The following is a 25,388-nucleotide window of genomic DNA, read 5'->3' as shown; positions in this document are numbered from 1 at the left end:
TGATTTATTTCTTATTCCAACTTTAAAAAGCTTCTTCAACCTTTGACACTTGTAGCCCAGGTTGCAGCGACTCCAGAATAGAATGCACAAAAGTAGGATTTATAGGTGCCATGTTGAATCAATCACAAGTCAACAAATGCAGGTAAACATACAGAACATACATGGAACAACAGACAGGTTTACTGTTCACAAAATTTCCAAAATATATTACTTTCAAAGATTAAGTGTTCAAATGATGGGAAGTTCATGCCCCGAGCAGCAGGAGCTGTTTATTTTGTGATAGAAGACCATGTACAGAGGTTCACTAAACTGTCCTCTATTGGAATACACACGCCGTTTAATTCTGGCAATATTGGCACAGAGATTCGAGTTGAATAAAATCCCCTTTGTCTGAAAGTAGATGGGTGTTATCGGGTTAAAGCTGCAGAATGAAACGGTTTCTGTTGTTTCTTATGTAAGAGTAGCCTGCTGATCAAACACCTGGCTCTCTGTTAGCTTGGCTCAAACATCTGATGTACTGTGACCTCTGGCTTGTCTGGCCTCGGCCTCGGCTGTATAAAGACACAGAAGGTCTAAAGTCTGAGAGAAGATGACAAACTAACAGTCAGTTGTCTGGCTGTCCTCATCGTCACATCTCCTGGAATAACAAAACACATCGTCTGCATTGCCGTTTCTTTGGACCTGTATATTAGGAAGTTCCTACTCTAAATGATTAAAATGAGTCCGGTGGCTCTAAAAGTTGCTCTGATATTATGCTGTTTGACAATATCTGTATCTGGGATGACAAGAGAGTATTTCCTCAGGATAGAGGAGGTTACATGGAATTATGCCCCGAGTGGAATGAACATTATTCAGAATTGCACCCTGCAGGAGGATGAGTAAGTAGACACGGATCATACTGTCTGGACTATGATGTTTTCACAAAAGGCAGTCACATTCTGTATATGTGTATCTGCATAATGAGTGAGTTACAATGAGTGAAGTTTCAGTGGACTCTCCTAATGTCTTTGTGTGAAAAAAGTTATCGCAGAGCTGCTGTCTCTCTTGTCCTGCTCACCCAGTTGGCTGTTAGCTTTAACATTGGACATTAACATTAAACAAATATATTCTTAAATTGATTTAAAAAAATGGACTTATTCACTCGTGTTTACTGAGAAAGGTGCACCTCATTTATCCTGAAGTAACCGAGCATGAAAGCTGCCTGTCAGACAGATGCTTCCACAGTCGGTTACATGTACAGAATATAATCTTCCTCTAATTGAAATAACTTCAAATGAACATAATAAGTGACTCTTTAATAAAACAGACCCACACAGTGCTGACAGCTCAGGGAATACCACAGCAACCTATGTACACATTTTGAATGCAGGCTTCCCTGAGTAAAATATACTTTTTTATTTTCTTCTTTTTTTTGCGGCCGGTAAAATATACTTGAAACACTGAAAATTGTTAGTATATGGTGGTAACAAAAGAAGTAGTGCCAGTACATATAAAAGTAACTTTTTTTAACTGTAGTGATTTTTAGTAACTTGCACAATATTTCCTAGTGATGATTTAACAAAAAAAAAAAAACCTCGAAATTCTTTTTCCGAACTCAAACGTAACTATTTCCAAAGTTAGTTTTATTCTCAAATAACTAAACCGACTTTTTAAAGAAATAGCTATGTTTACGTACTAGATTCCAATAACACAAAGCTATATTCAAATTAAAGTGCCTTTTTTTGTTGTTGTTTTTTACAATTAGTGACACGGGATTCATACTATAGCAAACTATTAAATAACAAGTAAATAAGGTAATGTTTTTTCATATATGCTGTGTGACTTAGTAAATGTTCTCTTAAACCGACTCAACTGGAAATTATTCTTAGATGTCAACATGATAAGCATTAATACAGTTTCAATTCTGGCTGAATTACAGTTGTTTTGTTTTTTTGGAGCAAAATGTTTAATTATAAAATGTAATAATGATCGCAATCATGTTTCAAGTTCAGGAAAATTACTTTAGCCTTAATTTATGCCATAAATTAAGCAGAAACTAGATTTCGCTACTCTCTCTCCTGTCTGTCTCCCTCCATGTAAATGTGTGCAGGGAAGCTGCCGTCTTTTTGAAGAGGGGTCCTCAGCGCATCGGGTCATCCTACAAGAAGGCAGTTTACAAGCAGTACAGTGACGCATCCTACGGGACAGAAGTGTTGAAGCCGGAATGGCTGGGTTTCTTGGGACCTCTTTTGATGGCTGAGGAGGGCGACACAGTGATTGTCCACCTCAAGAACTCGGCATCCAGGCATTACAGCATCCATCCACATGGACTGAACTACAGTAAAGGCAATGAAGGTAAGAGAACAACAAACACATTGTCATTCAAGTTGAGAGATACATGCCTGTACTTGAACCTCTCAACAGGAGCCCTGTACCCAGATAGTACCGGACCAGAGCTGAAGCGGGATGACTCCGTTGCTCCTGGTGCGAAGATGATTTATCAGTGGACCCTCCCTGAATCTCACAGCCCGACCACTGATGATGGCAATTGCCTGACCAGGTTCTACCACTCCCATGTGGCTGCACCAAAGGACATATACTCTGGACTGATTGGGCCGATCATCACCTGTAAGAGAGGTAGTCAAACCTTTATTAGTGTTCTTTTTTTTTTTTTTTACTTTTTCACAATATGGAAAGTGAATATATCACTGGAGCAGACTACAGGGGTGCTACGGTCATGACTTAGAGTTAAACTTGATTTAGTAAGATGATGTTTTCTCTCCTGGCTCATCAGTGCCTGGCCATCAGTTTTTTATATTTTGATACCGGCAGTTAGGGTTAGTGGTGTGTGTGTGTTTTATTTCTATTTTTAAAGTATGTGAAGCACTTTGTGCTGCAACAATTGTAAGAAAACTGCTATACAAATAAAGTTTGATTTGATTAATAATTAATCATGTTTCCCATACACCACAAGACCGCTGGAATCATTCACACAAACCTAGAGTGAACAAAAAATAAAATAAGGTCATGAGGCCTTTTGTTTCGTCACCACTAGCTCCAGTGGAAAACCAAACAAGTCCACAAGAATGGAGGGTGTGTCCAAATGTGAGGGCTGGTGGGGTCAACCTCGTGGTTTCCTGAACTGCCATTCAAGATTCAAACAAGAACGGGGGCAAATGCAGATTTCAAACTTGCTGCTGGCTCCTGATATGAATAGTCACTTGAGTGGCCAAGATGCAATTCGTTTACTCTACCAATCAATTAATGTGTGGGTCCATAGTGTCCCCACCTCTTCATCCTTTGCATTGGCATGAAGGCGGCCAGGCCAATGGCAGATCTCAGAGTTGTAGTCCTCCAGCTAGTGTGCACGTTTTTCCCTCTGGTTCTTGGAAGTAAAGGAGCCAGGTGTGGAGGCATGATCAGAGTGCAGTCCATTGGTTATAGGGAAGTGGTGGCCTAAAGTTTAGAGAGCTGGACTTGGGATTGACATGTTTGATCCCCGCTGCAGAGAGATCACCATGTGGTTCCCTGAGCAAGAAATCCTGAAACTAAGATTGATCAACGCAGAAAAGGAATTTCCCCAAGGGAGATTCATGAAGTTTAATAAGTTTGTCGTTGCAGTGTCTTTCTCCATCGGTGGTTGTTGAGCTGGTCTCTGATGTCATCTACATTGGGGAACCAACTGCAACGTGATTGAGAAGACACATTTTCAGACTGACTAAATGACTAAATGAGCCTTTCACTGCCGCAGGAACTCTGGACTTGCATGGTGACAGTTCAGCAGACTACCTGTACGCCTTGTTGTTCATGGTGTCAGACGAGAACTTTAGCTGGTACCTGGATGAAAACATCAGGACCTACATCACATATCCAGGCAGAAACCTCAAGGAGGATGAAGATTTCATCGAGAGCAACAAGATGCATGGTGAGGTGGATCATCACACCTGACAACACACACAGAAGCACACACACGTTTATCTTGACTGCAGTGTGTGTTTTCCAGGTATCAATGGCTATCTGTATGGTAATCTGCCTGGACTGAGTATGTGCCAAGGAAACAAGATCCACTGGCATTTGATTGGTTTAGGCAATGAGGTAACTAAGGCCTTGTTGTTGTTGTATATAATATAATCTATTTTTTTTAAATTTGATATTCTTATTTCAGACATGCACAAAATCAAATAAACAATCAACCAAAAATATTTCTCACCTAACAAACCGTGAATAAATAACAGCAGAATTATATAATCTGGTCCATTAAAAGTATTATCAGTAAAAAAATGTTTTAGTCTATTACATAAATCCCACCTCTACCGCTATTTCTTGCATCTTGTGTTGATACAAGAGCTGTGGACCCAAGTTTCTTCTATCGTGTTTTTCACAAGTATCTGTATTTTATAACTTGACTGAACTGATGACTGGGACTCATTATAAACAAATGTCGTACATGTACAGGTGGATATGCATTCAGTTCATTTCCATGGACAAATCCTGACTGCTCTGAACCACCACACAGACACGGTCAGTCTTTTTCCTGGATCCACCTCAACAAGTGAAATGGTCGCTGATAATCCTGGACACTGGCTGCTCACATGCACCATAAATGACCATCTGAATGGTGAGATGACATGAGACTGATCCCTCAAACAATGGCGCTTGATTCAATAGACAAATAAAGCAACCAATAATTTGGTTTTGTTCTTGTAAAGCTGGGATGCAGGCTTCATTTGAGATCAAAAAGTGTTTCCCAAACGTCCATAAGCCACAGCCTCATGGCGAGCTCAGACAGTACTTCATCGCAGCGGAGGAGGAAGTCTGGGACTATGCTCCCTCAGTGCCAACTGACAGGTTGGTTATACTGCGCACACAAAAATATGATTCATTTTGCTGAAGAGAAACATCACAAGTCTAAGTTGTTAAGTTTTTTTTTGTTGTTTTTTTTGTGAATAGTGAAGCTGACATGTTTGTTAAAAAAGGGCCAAACCGCATTGGAAGCCGTTACAAGAAAGTCCGCTACGTGGAGTACCTTGATGATACCTTCACAACAAAGATGATTCGCAGCCCAGATGAGCAGCACTTAGGAATTTTGGGTAATGTAACAAACAGACAAACAACAGAAAGAAAAACATATGCATTTTTGTTGAAACAACAAATAACTGGTGATCGGAGCCTTGGCAAGTTTCATGTGGAGAAGTGTTAGCTATTGAAGAAACTAGCTATTAAACAAACTAGGAATTAGTTTTTTTGTTGTAATTTTAGATGTGTTTCTCATCATAGTACAATGTGTTTTTTGTCAATGTGTGATGGTTTATCATTATTTAGGTCCTGTGCTGCGAGCTCAGGAAAAAGACACTATCAGGGTCGTCTTTAAGAACAAAGCCAGTCGGCCATACACAATGCAACCGCATGGTGTTCAGTATGACATAGAACAGGATGGGACACTCTATCATAATGAACTGGAAGGTAATACACACATTCCCATACATTCAGTCCCAGATTTTCTATATTGTTCTTTATATTTTTACAACACTGTTACCTTCTTCTTTTCCCTAGAGTCATATACAGCAAAAAAACTGCGAGAACTTAAGAAAGAGACAAGTGAGTTCAGATATAAGTTACTATCCCAGTCATTATGAATACACAACTATTAATATGAATTTCTCTCTCTGGGGTTTTAGGAGTGGTCACTCCTCCTCCAGCTGCTCTAGTTAAACCCGGGATGGTACATTCATATGATTGGATGGTACCAGTAGGTGCTGGACCTGTAGAGGGGGAGGCCGACTGTCTGACTTATCTTTACTACTCTGCTGTGGACCCTGTTAAAGATACCAACTCTGGACTGGCCGGGCCGCTTCTCATCTGTCGGCCTGGATCACTGAAGAAAGGAGTCCAGGTTAGAGAAGCGAGAAACTGAAGAGACATCCTAACCTCATGTATGATGGATCTTTGTATTGTAAAGGCATCATCAGCTCATTCATTTGATGTGGTCAAACTTGTATTATATTAACGTGTTCCACTATCTGATTTGCAGTGAGTTGAATACACTGCCCGTTTGGATTTTGACTCAATTTCTCTGATATCACACCAAAGTCTTGTTATTCATAACACAAACTGACTCAGGGCATTTTCTTTTTTCTTTTCTTTATAGAAACATTATAATAAAGAATTTCACCTTATGGCCACAGTGTTTGATGAGAATCTGAGCTGGTATCTGGATGACAACATCCGGACTTATGCCACGGCTCCCAACACTGTAAACAAGGACGATGACGGCTTCATTGAGAGCAACAAAATGCATGGTGTGTGAAGTCCAGACTGATTTCCATCATTTATCATTTAATACATGTCTATTGCCACAGGGTGGCAGCAGCTCAGTTGAAGAATTGTCACCTTTCAAATGTGAGGTTGCAGGTTTGCGTCCTCCTCTCCCCCCGTGTCCTTGAGTAAAACACTGAACCCCAAATTGCTTCCAACGGATGGAATGAGCACTTTGCATAGCAGCCGCCTCCATTGGCGTGTGAATGTGTGTGTGAATGGGTGAATGTGATTAACAGTGTAAAATACTTTGAGGACTGCTCAAGCTGTGGATAAGAGCTATTCTAAGGGAAATCAATTTGCCCTTATAGTTCAATTATCATTCATATATTATGTGATTCTTATTTTTCTTTTTGTCTTGTAATGCTTTTATTTGTCATCACTTCCTTTAAGTGTATGCCACAATAAGTTTGTTTAATCTCCGTTGCTCTCTTTCAGCCATCAACGGGTTTGTGTATGGAAACCTCCCAGGGCTGACCATGTGTAAGGGGGATACAGTGACATGGCACCTGTCAGGACTGGGATCAGAACAAGACATTCACAGCCTTTACTTCCAGGGCAACCGCTTCCTCTACCGGCAGAATAGACGGGACAGCATCGCTGTCTTCCCTCACATTTCTCACACCATCACTATGGAGCCAGATAGCATGGGTATGCCTCTATTTCTCACACTCTGTCACACTTTCTTCAAATGGGGTGAACATTTGGGGAGCCGAAAAAGCTGCAGAAGTTGCATAACAAAATGACAATAGTCAAGATTCTGTCAAACAAAAAACAAATTACTATAGAGAAAGTGCAGAAGTCATTGAACCAGCAAAAAAAAAAAAAAGATTATAAGAAAACACTTGCATCCAAAACATTAGAAGTATAAAATGGGTTTGTTGTAGTTGTGTTGGTTTAATGTAAGTGTTAAGTAATTTTTCTCATGTAATTGATAAACAAATGGAACATTTGGAAAGAAAAAGAAACATAGTAATCTCACAAAAATAAGTATTTTGATTTCTTGTAAAAAAAAATAACCCACACAGCAAACAAAAAGCTCCAACTGAAACACTCAGAGTTTTTATTTGTTTAAATAGTTTGAGTCAATATAATTAACATGAATGAGAACAATCTTGTCAATCTGAATAGATTGGACTGCTGGCTGTTCCCAAACAATTGTTTGAGTTAATGTAATCTGATCATGCCACATATTCCCATGTGAAGAAAAGGACAAACATTTCTCAGATGAAATATTCAATTCAATTCAACTTCACTATTATAGCAACCAAATACAACACCATCATTCCAGGGTGGTTCAAAGAAGAAAAGGAAAGAAAAGGGGAGGACAGATGGACAGAAAGATTGGGGGAAGGATTCAGTCTCTGGCAGTTCAAAACTTAAACAGCTCCTACACATAAGCAGTCAATGTTGAAGGTTAATCTTTTCAGTGTGGAGGAGAAGGATGTTGTCCCTGTAGTGTCGCGTCAGGTCCTCCATTTATACCCTGTACCCCAACTTGTCTTTGTGGGTGATGAGCCTGATCACTGCTGTATCGACTTGGAACTTTGCCAATTTATTGTGAACGTTGAAATCGTTCACACTTCTGGGCAATTTCGTGTCACTGATCAAACTGTATGTCTTTGGAAAATCCAATTGTTTGAGGTGGAACAAAACGGGTGGCTCACAAGGTTCGGGGTACCTGTAAATGCCAATATGATAGCCTGACCCTAAAAATGGTGAGGACTTTAGACTCGTTTCTGGTTTCACAAGAAAGAAGTCTGGTAAATTAAGGTTCTGTCTACTTATTTTGTTTCACACACAGGTTAATTGCCTGAATTTGCACCTGAAGTGTGTGTGAACACGAGACATGTTAGGAATGGAAAGCTGATGTTCTGACAATCACTGAATCTTGTTTAAAACTAACATGTACTCAGTGTATGTATTGTACTCCACATGATATTTGTGTTTCAGGTCACTTTGAAGTAGCATCTGCTACCGTAAATGATTATCGTGGTGGGATGAGAGCCAACTACACTGTAACAAAGTGCGGGATGTTTCAGCGTCAGGGTGAAGTAATGCTCCATTCAAAAACGTACTACATTGCTGCAGTGGAAGTGGATTGGGACTACTCTCCAAATCGCACCTGGGAAGGAGAGATGTTTCGTGGTCAGGACAAGTATGTATCACATAATGTGATCTCAGCTTACTATGGGTCTTTCCAAGTCACCAGTCTATCACAGGGCAAACAGAGAGAGAGACAACTACACACACAGAGGCAATTCAGAGTCACCAATTAACCTCACATGCATGTTTTGAGCACTGTGGGAGGATACAGCAGTACCCGGAGGAATCTCACACACACACATTGGGAAAACATGGAAATATCACACAGAAAGGACCGAGGCAGTGTTTGAACCCACAATATTCTCACTGTGAGGCAAAAGCACTCACCACCGTGCCATGCAGCCCCAGTGCAATAAATCAACACCAAATATTGAATTTTTGTCTAAAATTGTCACTTTTGCATTTTACAATAGTCCGAGATGTAGTATTATAATTGAAAGTCAGTCGTCACCTAATCTTGGAGAAAATATCAAAATATCTTTGGTTATATCGTCACTGTCAAGTGAAGTCGTGGTCACACACGTCACTTTGAGGCCCGAGAATTTCACTAGAAAAAGTTTTAATTGAAATCCCTCCCAACCATTCCATAGTTTTCACCTGTTTGAGACCATGAGCTTTCAAGTAAATGTTTTTCAAAGGTTCTGTAAACAAAAGGCATTAATAACTTTGTCCCGGTACAGCCCCGCCCACGTCTTTCTGGACCAGCAGGGTGGGTTTATTGGTTCCCGTTATAAGAAGGTTGTCTACAAGCAGTTCAACAGCAAGTTTACCAAAGAGGTGGATGCAACAGTGGATATGGAACATCTTGGCATCATGGGTAAAGCTTTGACGCCAGCAGTGACTTGAACAATTGGCTCACTGTGTCAGTTGAAATTAATTTCAACTGTCTGATATTTCTTCAAAACCAAACCAATATTTGCCTTCCATCCAGGTCCAATGATTCACGCCAACGTGGGAGACAAAGTTAACATAGTTTTCAAGAATATGGCAACAAGAGCCTACTCTATCCACGCCCATGGAGTCAAGACAGATAACCCTGAAGTCCATAAAACTAACCCAGGTAATGGAAATCATAAACATATCTTAAATTAATAAGAAATGCTCAAAATGTATATATATACAAAGAACATCTTTTGATCCAATGTCTCAAAATTAGGATGAATCATTGACAACATTGAAAAAAAAACCCTCACCATTTCTGCCACAGGTGAAACGCATACCTATACTTGGTATGTGAACAAAAATACAGGACCGACGACAGAGCAGGAGGAGTGCTCGGTGTCAGCTTACTACTCTACAGTTGATACAATAAAGGTAGGCAAAGATAAACATAATCAAGAGTTGAGGGTGTTTGTGACTCAAGTGGTGAAGATGGTTGCCACCTCAATACAGCATTGAGGTCTGGTAGTCACCTCCATGAGTGTATTATCTTTAAGTGTCCTTGTCATGATGCTGTGTGTGTGTGTGTGTGTGTGTGTGTGTGTGTGTGTGTGTGTGTGTGTGTGTGTGTGTGTGTGTGTGTGTGTGTGTGTGTGTGTGTGTGTGTGTGTGTGTGTGTGTGTGTGTGTGTCTACCAAGGGGGCCCTTCATAGAAATATTGTCCTCTTGTATTTCAGGACCTGTACAGTGGGCTGATTGGTCCTTTGGTTATCTGTCGTCGTAGCTGGGCGAGGTAAACACATCTGCATCTACATTTTGGACTGCCTTCAGTAGTGAATATAGTATACAATTTGCTTGTGTGACAAATTTTGTATTCTATTCCTCACATGAAGTGATTCTGATTCGCAACAAAAAATTAATGTTCAACGATGTAAAATAAAATGCCACTTTCAGGAGCTTTGGGCTAAAGAAAGAAGTTGAGGAGTTTGCACTTCTTTTCCTGGTTTTTGATGAAAATGAAAGCTGGTAAGTGAAACAATGACTTTTTGGCAAGTTGCACTTTTAATCATACTTTATTGCAGACAAATTCCCTTGCTGCAGTGAAGAGTGAAGGCTTGAGGGGAGGGTTTGGTATCTTGGCTGCCTGTGTCACACAATCGATATTGATGTGCATATTTCTCGCTCTCACAGAGAAACTCCCACTCCCACCTCACAAATGTGATGTTCTTACTGTTATATAAGCTCATTTTCCTCTTCTATCTGCAATAGTTACATGTGCAACAATGGCAGAAAGAAAAAAGGTTATGTTGCAAACTATTGTTTTAGGTACCTTGACGAAAACATCAGGACACACATCAGGAGTCCTCGTGCAAACTTGAAGGATGATGAAACCTTCATCGAGAGCAACAAGATGCACGGTGGGATAAACACCCAAAATTCAGAGATGACTAAATGATGTGATGCTGTAACTTACTGACTTTTGCTTACAGCACATTTGTTTTTTTGTTGCTTTGTGTTTGTGTGCAGCAATCAACGGTTTTGTGTATGGAAACCTAAATGGTTTGAACATGGAGGTGGGGGATAAGGTCTACTGGTACCTGATGGGAATGGGAAACGACATTGACATACACACTGCACACTGGCACGGCCATAGTGTGGAATATAAGGTACGAAAAACACATGCAAGCACATGAGGGGAAAAGGCACACCCACTTAATGAGACAACATACAAATTCACTGCACTATAAAAGAGAGCTAATGACCTTGTACGATTATTTTCTCTGCAGCTGGGCGGAGGTCCTCATCGCACTGACGTGTACGAGCTGTTTCCAGCCACCTTCCAGGTTAGACAAATGTTTTCTCTACTTCCTAACAATACTCAATGCTATGGTGACAATAATAATCTACAGCGGTAAATTCATTTATTATTTTTCTTAAGTTCAGTGAACAAGATTTGCTAAATTAACAAAAATACACTAATAGAATGAAGAAAATGTAATAGAATTGGAACACAGTCAGTGTGTGTGTGTGTGTGTGTGTGTGTTTGCTGTGCAGACGGTGAAGATGCGCCCTCAGTATCCTGGTACTTGGCTGCTCCACTGTCATGTCACTGATCACATTAAAGCCGGCATGGAGGCATTGTACACCGTGAAAGAAAAACGTGAGGAGCCAAATTCAACAGAGAGGCAGACAGTAACAGGGATGACAATATGTTATGGAGGCACTCATCTTTTCTCTCATCTTCTCTTTAACAGCCAAGAAGAGTGGACTCTTGGGCTGAACTATGGAGAAAAGGGATTGGAAAAAAGCAGATTAGTTAAATGATGATTTCAGTAGCTTTTTCATGAATGACCTGTGTATGATGACCTTGATGTCAAGAATTGCAAACTGTTAAATAAAAATTCCTGATCTAGAAAACCTCCCATTCTGTCTCGATTTTATAACAACAACAATAACGCAGACGACAACAACAATAATAATAATAATAGTTCGAAAGGCTCAGAGAGCGGGTGTGGGGACTGTGGTCGAGGCAGTTTTATTTCATAATTGGTAATCATTTCATTGTTATGGCCGATTTGTTTTACATGTCAACATTTTGAAAATGATGTCTGTTTCGACACAAGTGCCAAAACAATTTTCACGTGAAACTTTGTGTAAACAGGGTCTAAAGTTACCTGACCCTCCTAATGTCATGTAGTGACCATCAATTTCACTGGGTTTGGCTGTAATAAATAAGCGGTTTTCCTGAATTATTGAAGAAGTAAAGTATGCTAAATCCTATGAAATGTTTTCATGCAACTCTTAATTGTTGGCTGTTATGAACGTGACATTTTTTTTAACTCATTCTGACGTCAACAGGCCCCATCCAGACCTCCGAGGTCCTCAGGAGGTTTACTCAGTTTTCTCAGAGTCAGACAAGTTAAAGTTGTGGATCAAACTTCTTGAACTGCTGACACAGTCTATGTTTTAAGTCCTGATTTAAAAGACCAATGTTAAAACCTTCCATTAACCCTTTTGACCAAGAGAAACTTTAAAAAATTTCAGGTTGGTTACACACAAACAAATATTGAACACTGGAAAGAAGTGCTATCAAATATAGTTCCGGTCACTTTGTCATTCACCAGGTCCTATTTTTTTTTCGAGAGTTATAAGACAAGACCACATGTTGTGGTAGGAAGACCACCTTTATTTAACCAACACCAAGAGGCCTTGATTGTCCAAATGGTGGTGCAAAATAATGCAATAAAACTGTGTGAAATCCAGCAACGTACAAAATACAAAATGATACAGAAACATGTTTTTTTTTGGCTGCGGTTGGACAGAGGGCCCATTAGGACTGATCAGCGATGGCGCTGATATGTAGGAAACAGAAAACTTGTTATTCCTGCAGTCATTTCGCTATCACACGCCATACTTCTATGGGTAGATTTAACATGAGCTTAACTAATGATTTGATAACTGCAGAGGTGAAAAACAATGTATAGAGACAAATATGAATTGCAAATAAACGGACAAACATTTGGTGAGAATCCTTTCATTAGATATCACTTGCCAAACATGCTCTCCCTGTCTCTATCCGTCTCTTACGCTTACTCTGGTGGGCTCTGTGTGCGCTCCACAGCACACAGAGGAAAAAAGTTGCAGGACTATGAACTACACAAAGCAGATGTTTATTGAAGATTTGTGCTCCCTGTGAAGACTCACACAACAGGGAGGAGCTGCGAGTTCCTCAATCTAGACCGAGTCACCATCTGTAGGAAATGCAAGTCAGTTCAAAGCAGAGAAGCTCAGCTGATAGATCTCAGCGGTGCTGAGATTGTAGGTTCAAAATACCAAAACACATTTCTGAGAAGTGTCACTGAGAATGGAGGTAATTCATCAAGGATCCCTCTGGACCCTTCTTGCAAAAAAAAAGAGTTTCAAAACTCTGTGATAAAAAGGTTGTTCATGGCTATTGGGGTAATTTGCATTTAAACACTGAGAAATAGAAATGTGAGCAAATACGTGTTTAATGGTCACTACATTACTTCATTTAAAAAATGTCAACTATGACTATTAGATTTTTGGCAAGTCCTCTTTTTCCAATTTTATAAAATGTGTCTCACGTTTGTTAAAAAGATGTCTTTGTGGGTTTATTGCATTGAAAATAAAATAGCAAATAATCCAGCAAATCTTGGATTAAAATGTTATTTAGTGTAGAATTGTGGTCACAACAATTTTATTATTGTACATTGCAACAAATATTTGTAGCTATAATTCCTGTACCATCTATTTTGGATCAATCTGCCCATTTTAACCTTGAATTCCCCATGATCTTTGAGGGTAAGATTTTCTTGCCACATTCTTTGCCTTATTGTAATCCACAGATTGATTTTGTTGTCAGACAGAATCTATATGTCCGTGACTGTATAAAGTGCTAAGCAACAAGCTCACTTACATGCCACATCTTCAGAAAACCGGAGTCATCTTCATGTAGATAGGCAGGGAGAGCACGGAGGACAGCAGCTCGTCTTACATGGATGGCAACTGACCCCTTAAATATGCTATGACAATACATTGTATTGTATGATTGCAAGTCATTACAGACACAGATCAACTAAAAATGATCTAAAATTCATTGTAGCATTTTTCTCAGTCAGTAGTCAGTGGGTTACACTTCCTGAAGCCTATTTATTCCACATAGGACAAATTGCTTGAACTGAAGGGATTCTTCATAAGGAGATTAATGTACCGTAGTGCTGAATACGTGTTTCTGTACCTGGTTGTTCAAATCACACTGACCTGAATTTATTCCCAAATGCACAAAAAATAAATAAACCATCTTCAAAATCCCAGAACTTTCAATCTGTCGGGTTTAATGGTCAAAATTACCAAAGCAGATTTTTGTCACCGAAACCTTTGTGAGGCCATTTGCAGCCTTTCGAGGCTGAATTTGCATCTTCCTCCTCTGAACGTTGGTCTGAGGCCGGTCTGAAGTCCAGAGTTACAACCTGAAGGAAAAGTCAGGTTGATGCCTGAGGCAGAGTTCAGCCTTTTGTGGCCTCAGTGGCAAAGATGTGTGAATGTTGACAAATAAACTCATTTAAATGAAGAATGAGTCAGTCTCTCCCTTTCTCATGCAGGAGGACAAAACACAGGTAGAAGAGTGCGGCTTTGTTAAAATCAATGTTTTAATACAAGTGTTTCATCCCAACAGCAACAAGCCAGGGAAGACAAATCCTTCACAAACCAATAAATCCACCTGAAGGGAAAACAAAACAAAACATTTTTCTGGTATTTACGAATCATGCTGGGCTTCCCGCGGTGGATTTGACAGGAATATGTTACTTCTCGACTAGTTTCATTCCAGCTGTGGCACACAATCACTAAAATGGGGGGGGGGGGGACAAAAAAAGACAAACTCCTGAGAATAGAAATAAAATGTTTAAAATGGCTGAATTGTCCTTCCTTCCTGTGGCTGTAAAGTCCTATAACTCCTCCCTGTAAATACTATTTGCTGTGTTTGGATAATTCCATCCTTCTTGTGTTTATGTTATTCTCCGTAAATCTTTGAATATGTTAGGATAAACAAAATTAAATACGTATGTGGATATTGTCTTATAATAAATAAATAAAAATAAGTGTGGAGAAATGCTTACATGAAACATTCTATTTTATTAATTCTGTTCTACTCTATTGTAAAAATGTAAAAAAAATACCAGAAAATGTTGCAAAAGAGAAATGAAATCATTAAAATCAGGTACAAAAACAGCTGAAAATGTACCGTAATGAAATGTTCATCATCCCAAATTGCAATTGAAATTTCATGAATGTACGATATATATTGAGTAGTTTTCAAACAAAAACTGAATCTTATTTTGCAAAGTGTTTTAGCCTCATTTTAAAAGTTAAACGTGTTTTGCGGCTCCAGGTAAATTTGATTTGGTGGGAAACCATAAAGGTCGCAGAGCCCTGCTCCAGTGTCAGAAAGGAAAATATACTGTGACCCTTCAGTGTTGGATGATGCTATGGCGCCCCCTTGTGATGGCATATGAATCTACATCTGAATAAATGCTGCTTGTGAGGACCCGTGGAAGTAACCACATAAAAACACTCACATTACTGCAACACTCCGTATATTCACTTATACTTCATTGTAACTACCTCTAGTTCTACATGCTCTGTCTTCTTCTATTACAAAACAGTTTATAACACTAGTTCTATAGGTCTATTTCCACACTCGTCTTTCCGCTAACGTATGTAGCTTGTGCAGCTCGACCAGAGTTTGTGGTCCCTCATTGTCGTGATTATTTGATGACATTGAGGCCCGAGGTGGGGCGAGAGGGGGGCGATTGCGTCGTCTTTTTTCGCGAGCTGAGTCCTTCAGTGGCACAGAATCATTTTCCGTAACAATTGTTAAGAGCAGCACAATACCAAGATTCCTTTTAACACTCCAAGTATCATATAGTATATAACATTTATGGAGGACTGTGAAGGTAGAAGAACAATTTGGCATATAAAGAGGGGGAGGTGGGAGTGAACCTGCAATTATAAGACAAAGTGCCCTTGAGCAAGGCACTTAATCCAACTATCCAGGCCCGCCCCTCCCTACACGCAGAACACGCGCTGTGCGTAGGGCCCCGCGATCCATGGGGGGGCCCCATTTTGCGCAAGTGAATTGAATTTCCCTCGGGATCAATAAAGTATCATCATTCTCTGCAAATGCGCAAAGGATGCGTTTTCATGCATTTCATGCATTTTGCCGAGAGGCGCGTAGAGCACCGCCACCAAGTCAGCCCGAGGCCGGAGAGAGAGAGAGAAAAAGAGACGCAATGATTGAAATCGCAAAGCGTCACCATCTGACCAATCAGCGGTCAGAAGGGCCGGCAGGCAGTTGTTTACAGGTGGAGAGTAGAGAGAGAGAGAGACGGCTTCCAAACGTCAATACGATTCGGGAGCTAGCAAAAGAAAGAAAAAGTCCAAACAAGAAGAGGCTCGTGCTTCACTTGAAGGTCGGTATGTTGTTGAAAACTTACCTTCGCTCATCAATGGCGCAAGAGCGGATGAGTGGCCTGGCTGTGATTAGCATAAACTCAGAAGTGGCACAGCAGCTGCCATATGATGAGCTCATTGGTGACTTTGCATCCAGAAAATGCAGACGTGTGCATCTGTAAAGTTATTGTTCCACTGTTGATAGAGGCTGTTCATTTGATTCGTTAGTAATTGTAATTTATTATTATTATTATGTTATTGGAAGGGGGGCCCCAAAATAAAATCCTGTTTAAGGCCCCCACTTGCAACTATATGAGAAGTTTGTGATAGAGTGTCCATGTTGACCAGAGCATGAAACAAAATCCTATTTCTTTGCCCAACATGGAGCCAGTGGACGTGGACGTTGCAGAAGAAAAGGTTGTGATGAAAATAAGATCAGCAAAGGATCGATCACAGCCTCCATTGAACCTTTGAACCCCAAAATGAAAAGCAAAACACAATATCACCTGCTGTCAGATATTTTATCACCAACATTAGGAAATGATGGGTGAATATCTATCACTGTATGTAAATACGCCTCCTCTTTCTCAAAACACAAGTGAACCTGTGGTTTGAGGTATTTCCAGGAAGGCCTTACCTTCTTTGGTCATTGCAGAGCATCAGAGAAACACCATGTAACCCTCTGGGCTTTCTGAACTGACCAGGAAGCTGAATATTCTCTGGGAGGCTGAAATGCCTTATTTTTGGAGTTTTGTTTAGTTGTGTAGCAACAATTGAAGTTCTTTGTTAGGATTTATAGAGCTGGGAAGTTCAAAGCTTAACTTTCAATGAAACTTACTGGAATATCAAACTATCAATGACATCGATAAAGATCAGTAACTCTACAATTTTCACAAATTCAAAATTGTGATTCGATACCAATGAGATGTGTTCATAATTATTTAAAAACGACAAAAGTGTAACTGCATATCAATTCTAACAAATGTTTTGCTCAAATTCAATGCAAGTAAAATTCAATCCAACGTCTATGACTGGTCTTTTAATTTGCTGTTTTAATTATGAAAGCACCACAAAGCCACTACAATTGAAATAAAGTTGCATTGTATAATATCAACAAATGGCAAATTGTAGGAGTGCTGCTTGGGTGTAGACAAAAGTGTTCCTCTGGAAGCCAACAGTTGTTCTCTTGGGATCCTTAAAATGAAGAGCACCAAACAGAAAAATCCACACAAATAAAATCAAACAAATTGTCAAAAGAAATTGGGATATATTGAAATGCAATAGTAATCTCAGAGAGGCTCTCCCAGATGCCCCAGCCATCAGCTTTAGAAGAGCTCCAACCCGAAATGATAAACTTGTTCAAAGTCATCTCCCCCCTATACAACCAAAGAACTGGCTCTCTACCACAAAAGCTAACTGCGTTACTGACATTACAGCTGGTCGTAAGGTTAATACAAGTTAATTTATCAATTGTAATACCTCATGCATTGTTTATAGACTTGAATGTCCATGTGGTTATTTCTCTATTGGGAGAACAAAGCGCAAATTGAAGGAACGATTGGCTGAGCACACATATGCAATAAGAACTGGCAAACCCCAATATCCCATGGCTGTTCATTATATAGACGCAAACCATGGCAAAGAGCATATTGCAAACTCAATCAGGGGAAGAGACAGAGTTTGAGAGCTACAGAGTACCCAGGTTTGAATGGTCAATAAGTTCTAAGAGGAAGTAATTTATTAAAAAAAATAGAGAAATCTGATAGTTCTGTTGTCTCTCAGACACGTCCTTAGACTTAATATTCATTATATGAATGTATGTTTGTATGTATGTATGTTTTTTCTTTTTTTTGATTGTCTGTTGCGTTGACGATGTTGGCCGGCCCTGTCCCACCGAGCCGGCCACCGGCCCAGGACAGAGGAGGACGTTAACCAGAATGTCCTCCATCATGGACAACACACTCCACCCACTGCACCCGACAGTGGAGGAGCTCAGCAGCTCCTTCAGCGGCAGGCTCCGTCACCCGCAGTGTAAAACAGAACACTACCGGAAGTCATTCATCCCAACAGCTGTTAGGATATTTAACAACTCAGTGCAGATGTAAACGGTACATGGGTAGAAACAGAGATGTACTCAGAGTAAATTGACAGAATTGATATACACACATTTACAGTATTTTTAGAGGATTTCTTTTCTTACTGGATTGTTTTATTTTTACTTATCCTATTTTTTGTGCTCTTTTTTGCTCTCGTTTAGATATTTACATACGTTTACATTTTAAATCTTTAATTTCTGCACCTTTTTACCTTGAGCTGTTGTAAGTTTGTGTTTCCCCCTGGGGAGGAATAAAGTTCTATTCTATTCTATTGTATTGTGTGGTGCACATTTCCCTTTGGTTTTACACAGTCTGCCATCTTTGTGACTTTTTTCTGTCATGAGCAGGTCATAGTGATCATGTGTCCAACCACCCGCCCACACTGAGCAGCTGTCTCTAACTACCCACCTAGTTATCAATGAGCAGAGTTGACTAACAAACACTTTTCCCTGACGAAGGCCTTTCAGGCTGCAATGCGTCGGCATGTTTTAATAGACGAGCCATGTACTAATAAAGGCATTTTTAATCATTACTCTCTTGAGTGCCTCAGATTTTCTCTTATAAATTGCATTGTAAAACAGTTTTTTTTTTCTCATATTCACACAACTAAAACAGATCACTTTCAAACCAAGAGGCAGCCTTTCTTAACATTGGATGTTATGGATCACATAATTTCTAAGGTTCCAAGCATTTCAGAAATGTTTTGTGTGCGTCGAAAGGGACTTGTTTAATGGAAAATGACAAAGTCTTGACAAGAGAAATTATGAACTGATCAAGCGGAAACATCTTCCGGGACATGTGACCATGTCCAGTTAACCTGATTCAATGAACTTGGAGACGCCTCCTGCCTGGACCAATGACAATATGTACAGACTTCATAGTCTTCTGAAGTCAGTGACACTCCACAGATATATTTTCAGGGATGTTTGGTAACTCTTAGCATCAGTAAGTTGCTGTGAGATTGTTGAATTTGATATTTTTCATCTGCGCTCACTCCACATGTCTCAACAGTACCAGCATCTGAGTGATAAACACATGCCAACTATTGAAGAGTGGAACACACTCCCATTCACATCTCCAGGTGAATATGGCAAATGGAGCAATATGAAAACATTTTTGAAATAACAAGGTTGTTATAAACCAATTATAAAAATGATAATTGCTACTTGCATTGTAAAAATGTTGTTACACACACTAGCCAAGCTTTAATGGTTCAAAATACAGCAACAAAATTTGAGTCGCAAAACGACTGTGTAACAAACAGACTCAGTGCAACATAACACTTGCTGGGTAAGAGAGACTCTGTTGACGTCCTACCCAACACTTCACTAAGAACTGTCTTCCTGCTTCATGCAAACAATCTCCTTGTGTGCACCAAAAGAATAAAAGGACTCACTTCCTCTCCTCCGACTAGCGGGAAACATGCCTGATGTTGATGTTCCATCTTTTTCAGAAGAATAAAGCAGGTAAGGGATATACAGCATCTGTGATGTCGATGACTCATTGTAAATAACTATACATCTATATAAATCTTATGAAAACACACCACATTAATGTTTTTCCTCCACCGTGAAGATAAACCTCAAACTGCCACCTGTCAGTGAAAGAAAAATCCCCCCGGGTCCTAAATCTGTGTAGTCCAAGACTAAAACCACACAGCAGCAGCCAGCAATAAAATCCCTCCACCATTCAAAAGCATAATCACTTTGAATCCCACATGTATCTGTCTGTCTAAATGGAAGGACAGATTCAGGCCAAAGTCTCCAGCCTCCACTCATTTGCCTCTGTGCCTCTGCTCGGTTTGTGTGAGAGCCATGTGTTGTTGGGTATTATAATATGCACCATCTTCTTCATCAGTTTAAAGCTCTGCTCAAACACACCGACTCCACCTCGTTACTTTGGTATATGTGTTTATCAGAAAATGTTGATTTTTTTTGGTGGGGGGGATAATTAGCTTAAGAATTCCATAATATAATTTGTTTTACTCATCATCCATTCATTATTTTGTTTATTCCATTATTCTGTTTATTTTTAGTGTCTGTTTTCTGTAATGTTGGTGTTTATCAGACACATATACATATACATACACATATACAAATGTAAATACACATTCACACCTACACTTTCTCACATTCTCCTCTCCCCCTCACCCAATAATATTCCTACTCTTTGAGAGAAATGTCAAATATATTTTTTAATGACTTTTATTTCTCGCTCTTTTCTAGGTTACCAAACCATTTCCTTTCTCCTCCAGTCACAATATGTTGATATTGTGACTGAAAACGAATTTGAAATCATAGTTATGGGATTACCAAAATCCAAAATAAACATTTTATCTTTGTTATAGAATCACTGACATTGACCTGCAGACACTGACAGGCAGTCAGAGGTAAGCAGACTGGTAACTCAGTTTGATAATTACAAATAGTCACAATATTCATTTGGCCCTTAATTTATTCTTGCCCATGCTCAGAATCCCTCTGACTGGATTTACATCCAATGACATACTGTGCATGCCTGAAATTACATAATTATAGTTTCTGACATCTGTAATCAAACATCTCTTAACATCACTAAAATTACTTTTCTGAAATTCCTCCGTTTCCGAGTTTGAGTGTTTTTGCTTTAAGGATTCACCCTCCAGCTGTTGAAATAATGTTCACATAATAAAAACAAACCTTGTTAAGTCACAGTTTAGTGTCACGATGAATGGATAGCCTTCGGTGTCATTACTGTCTGAAAGAAATCTTAAAATGTTATACGGATATTGATTGTAAAAAAATAAAAATACATTTAGTGGAATGCCCAGTAATGCTTGAAACAAAATTGGCTGCTGATTTAACTTAACCATTTATTCTTTAAGCCATTTCAACTGACTTCAGGCCATGGGATTCTGACTGGGGGTGGGGTGGGGAGAACACATAGCAACTCTTAATTTTAAATTGACATGAATAAAGCCTAATTCACCCATTAACAAGACATTTTTGGACTGTAAGAAGAACACAGGACAGACAGGCCTTTAGTCCATGTCAGTGTTCGTGTCCTCAGTGTAATGAACTCCCCGGTGGTCTCAACTGCATGTCAGCTCATTCAACCCATCTGACTGCTGGCACTCCCCCTGGGTTAAGAGCAGTGAGGTTTGCTGGCGAGTGCCACATAAATCACTGTGGAGGATGTAATCATCATGCAAACCTGATGGAGAGAGTCAGAAGGGAGGGTTCGTTGACTGTGGATGCACTATCCGAGTATGTGAGCGTGTCAAGATTTCCTGTGTCTGTAGGCCAGACACACACACACACACGCACACACACGTTCTTCAGTATGAGTCAGCTCCTTTATCATAGAGGCTCTTGATGCCATCTATCCATTGTCGGCTGAGACTGGATATTATAAAGTTATTTAATAACAATGATGAGGCAGAGTTACAATAACATGCTTCTCTGACTTTGCCTTGAATGCTGAGCATTTAAGGGCCCGGCCATTGCAGCTGAATTGGCAGTAATAACCTTTTATTCATATGAAACTATAGGTGCCAGAAATCTCCACAAACCACTTTAGCGCTGAAGATAGTAAGATCTGAATCATTCATTATTCCTGCATTTAGAAACCCAATTGAGATATCTTTAGGATATACACCATTTATGTTTCTGTGAGCAGTGGCCTGGTTAGTATGATAATCCAAACATCGGTATAAATATAGTTTGAGGAACGACCATCCAATGCATCAGACACAAGTGTTTCCCTCCCAAGGACCTGCATATCATTTTGCTCTTTGTTCAGCCTCTGTTCCATACCAGGGGCCTCGTCGATCACACCGCCACAGTATTACGTTGATATCACAGAGTCAATAGGTTTCTTTTTAAGAATTACAATGAACTTGTGGCGAGAGTCTGCAACCACAGAGCAGCAGCAAGCACAACGCCTAAATATTGGTGACAGAGTTTTCCACATACGAGTCTTTCGAGACAAGAGACACATGTAAGTAAGATTATATTACTAGTTGAACATAAAACTTTTACAAAGCTGACCTTAAAAGTGAAAAAAATGACAGACGGCCTTCCTCTGAAAGAAGTCAGCAAAATATTGCACCTCAGAGACATACAATTGCAAGAATGACAATGTTGATTGGTGTATTAACAAATACACAAAACAAATGCATTTTATCAAGCTGTCAAGTTTCGCTGGTTATCATGCCTGTTTTCAAATGTCAAAGGTGTACCTATTGATGACATGCTTCCCAAATAGAAAATATATCTTTAGCGGTAGACAAACAATACTCTGTAGGGGTTTTTCTTGGGCTAAGCAAAGCATTTGATACAATTAACCATTCCTTACTTCTGCAGAAACTGGATCATTATGGCATAAATTCCATCCATCCATCCATTGTCTGCCGCTTATCCGGGGCCGGGTCGCGGAGGCAGCAGTCTGAGCAGAGTTGCCCAGACTTCCCTCACCCCAGACACTTCCTCCAGCTCCTCCGGTGGCACCCCAAGGCGTTCCCAGGCCAGCCGAGAGACATAGTCCCTCCAGCGTGTCCTGGGTCTACCCCGAGGCCTCCTACCGGAGGGACATGCCCGGAACACCTCCCTGGGGAGGCGTCCGGGGGGCATCCGAGATAGATGCCCGAGCCACCTCAGCTGGCTCCTCTCGATGTGGAGGAGCAGCGGCTCTACTCCGAGCTCCTCCCTGGTGGCTGAGCTCCTCACCCTATCTCTAAGGGTGCGCCCAGCCACCCTACGGAGGAAGCTCATTTCAGCCATTTGTATCCGGGATCTCGTTCTTTCGGTCATGACCCATAGTTCATGACCATAGGTGAGGGTAGGAATGAAGATCGACCGGTAAATCGAGAGCTTTGCTTTTTGGCTCAGCTCCTTCTTCACCACGACGGACCGATACAACGTCCGCATAACTGCAGACGCTGCACCGATCCACCTGTCGATCTCACGCTCCATCTTTCCCCCACTCGTGAACAAGACCCCAAGATACTTGAACTCCTCCACTTGGGACAAGGGCACTCCACCGACCTGGAGGGGGCAAGCCACCTTTTTCCGGTCGAGAACCATGGCCTCGGATTTAGAGGTGCTGATCCTCATCCCAGCTGCTTCACACTCGGTTGCGAACCGTGTCAGTGCACGCTGAAGGTCCAGGCTTGATGGGGCCAACAGAACCACATCATCCGCAAATAGCAGAGATGAGATCCTGTGGTCCCCAAACTGGACCCCCTCCGGCCCCCGGCTGTACCAAGAAATTCTGTCCATATAAGTAATGAACAGAACCTGTGATAAAGGACACCCCTGCCGGAGGCCAACGTGCACTGGGAACAGGTCCGACTTACTGCCGGCAATTCGAACCAGACTCCTACTCCGGGAATACAGAGACCGAACAGCCCTCAACAAGGGACCCCGGACTCCATACTCCCGGAGCACCCCCCACAGGGCATCTCGGGGGATGCGGTCGAACGCCTTCTCCAGATCCACAAAACACATGTGGACTGGTTGGGCGAACTCCCACGAACCCTCAAGCACCTGGTGGAGGGTATAGAGCTGGTCCAGTGTTCCACGACCAGGGCGAAAACCGCATTGTTCCTCTTGGATCCGAGGTTCGACTAACGGCCGGACCCTCCTCTCCAGTACCCTGGAGTAGACTTTCCCGGGGAGGCTGAGGAGTGTGATCCCTCTGTAGTTGGAACACACCCTCCGATCCCCCTGTCCCCGCCCGCCACGCGATGTTGCAGAGACGAGTCAGCCACGACAGTCCCTGCACATCCAGAGACTTAAGGAACTCTGGGCGAATCTCATCCACTCCCGGTGCCTTGCCACCGAGGAGATTCACAACAACCTCGGTGACTTCAGCTTGGGTAATGGACGAGTCCACCTCTGAGAACCCAGCCTCTGCTTCCTCATTGGAAGACGTGGTGGTGGGATTGAGGGGGTCCTCGAAGTATTCCTTCCACCGCCCAACGACATCCCCAGTTGAGGTCAACAGCTCCCCACTTCCACTGTAAGCAGTGTTGGTGGAGAACTGCTTCCCCCGCCCCCAGTCTAAATTTGACAGCATTTTCAACTTTCCAACTTTTCCAAGAAGCTTTGGAAAGGACATGGACGTCCATGCCTGGTGGTCTGCAGGGACACGGTGCCTTGTAGCAGCCTGGGCAGAGGATGCTGTCCACCGCAAACTGGATGATCCCTAACCAGTGTTGCCACAGTTACCCTAAAAAAGTAATCAGATTACTGATTTCTGGTGTGTGTCTCACCTCGTGTTTCCAATCAACCAATGGCTTTCTCTGTGTGCTCCTATTGTTGTGTTCCACAAGTTGTCCTTGTCGGCTCGTCAACGTGTCGCCTTGTCGCACCTCTCATCACCCTTGTATCCCCTGGACTGCAATAAACCTGGTTTTTGTGGAACTCTTCAAGTCTGCACTTGGGTCCATCCGCACAGCACCTCCTATCCCTGACAGGGTCAGGTCAGACTGCATGAGCTGCCTGTGCCAGTTTGCAGGAGCGAAAAGGAACGGCCAGTTCTGATTAATAATAAAGCGGCTTTGCGAATAAGAAACTCATCTTGCTGGATGCTACAACAGTAATGCACAGTGACTTGGACAAGTCATTTTAATCTGATTACTGGTTTGGAAATAGAAATGAGTTATATGACTACTTTTTTCAGTGACGAGTAATCTGAGAGTGACACGTTACTAATTAACAGGAATAAACAAACAAACAGAGCCATCGATCGAAAAACACCAGAAAAACACCAAAAAACCTTGACAAAACCAGCACCAGCATGGAAGAACTCACCAACTACGCAACCCTTGAGCTTGATGAACCGCAGCAAGAAGATGTCCACACTCCGCTGCCAGAAGACATATCTCGTATCCTACCCCAGATAGGGTCCGGTCAGGGATTGGAGACCTACGTAGCTGTGACCACGGGGAAATCAACGTCTGCAGGCCTATAGGCTCTCATGATAATGTTCCCCCAGCTCAAGCCACTCCTTGAACGACCCCACCAACACCGCGATAAAGAAGGCAGAGGCTGGATCACA

At 41.2% G+C, this 25,388-nt stretch overlaps 1 protein-coding gene across 1 annotated transcript; it reads left to right on the top strand.

Annotated features, from left to right (window-relative positions):
• Positions 1-717: 717 nt before the first annotated feature.
• Positions 718-24,871, top strand: cp (ceruloplasmin; the record flags this gene model as incomplete). The annotated part of the gene is made up of 25 exons (XM_080505704.1): positions 718-878; positions 2,090-2,334; positions 2,404-2,616; positions 3,731-3,904; positions 3,983-4,074; positions 4,435-4,597; positions 4,689-4,827; positions 4,930-5,069; positions 5,302-5,442; positions 5,533-5,577; positions 5,658-5,872; positions 6,128-6,278; positions 6,733-6,945; positions 8,248-8,452; positions 9,081-9,217; positions 9,332-9,460; positions 9,608-9,714; positions 10,017-10,072; positions 10,234-10,305; positions 10,606-10,697; positions 10,807-10,946; positions 11,067-11,123; positions 11,335-11,472; positions 12,979-13,046; positions 24,661-24,871. 25 exons carry the CDS (start codon positions 718-720, stop codon positions 24,869-24,871), a joined length of 3,504 nt encoding a protein of 1,167 aa, XP_080361830.1.
• Between the last annotated feature and the right edge of the window lie 517 nt (positions 24,872-25,388).

The sequence above is a fragment of the Blennius ocellaris genome (genome assembly GCF_963422515.1).
Source record: "Blennius ocellaris genome assembly, chromosome: 12".
NCBI lineage: Eukaryota > Metazoa > Chordata > Actinopteri > Blenniiformes > Blenniidae > Blennius > Blennius ocellaris.
This window is presented reverse-complemented; position numbering and strand designations above follow the sequence as displayed.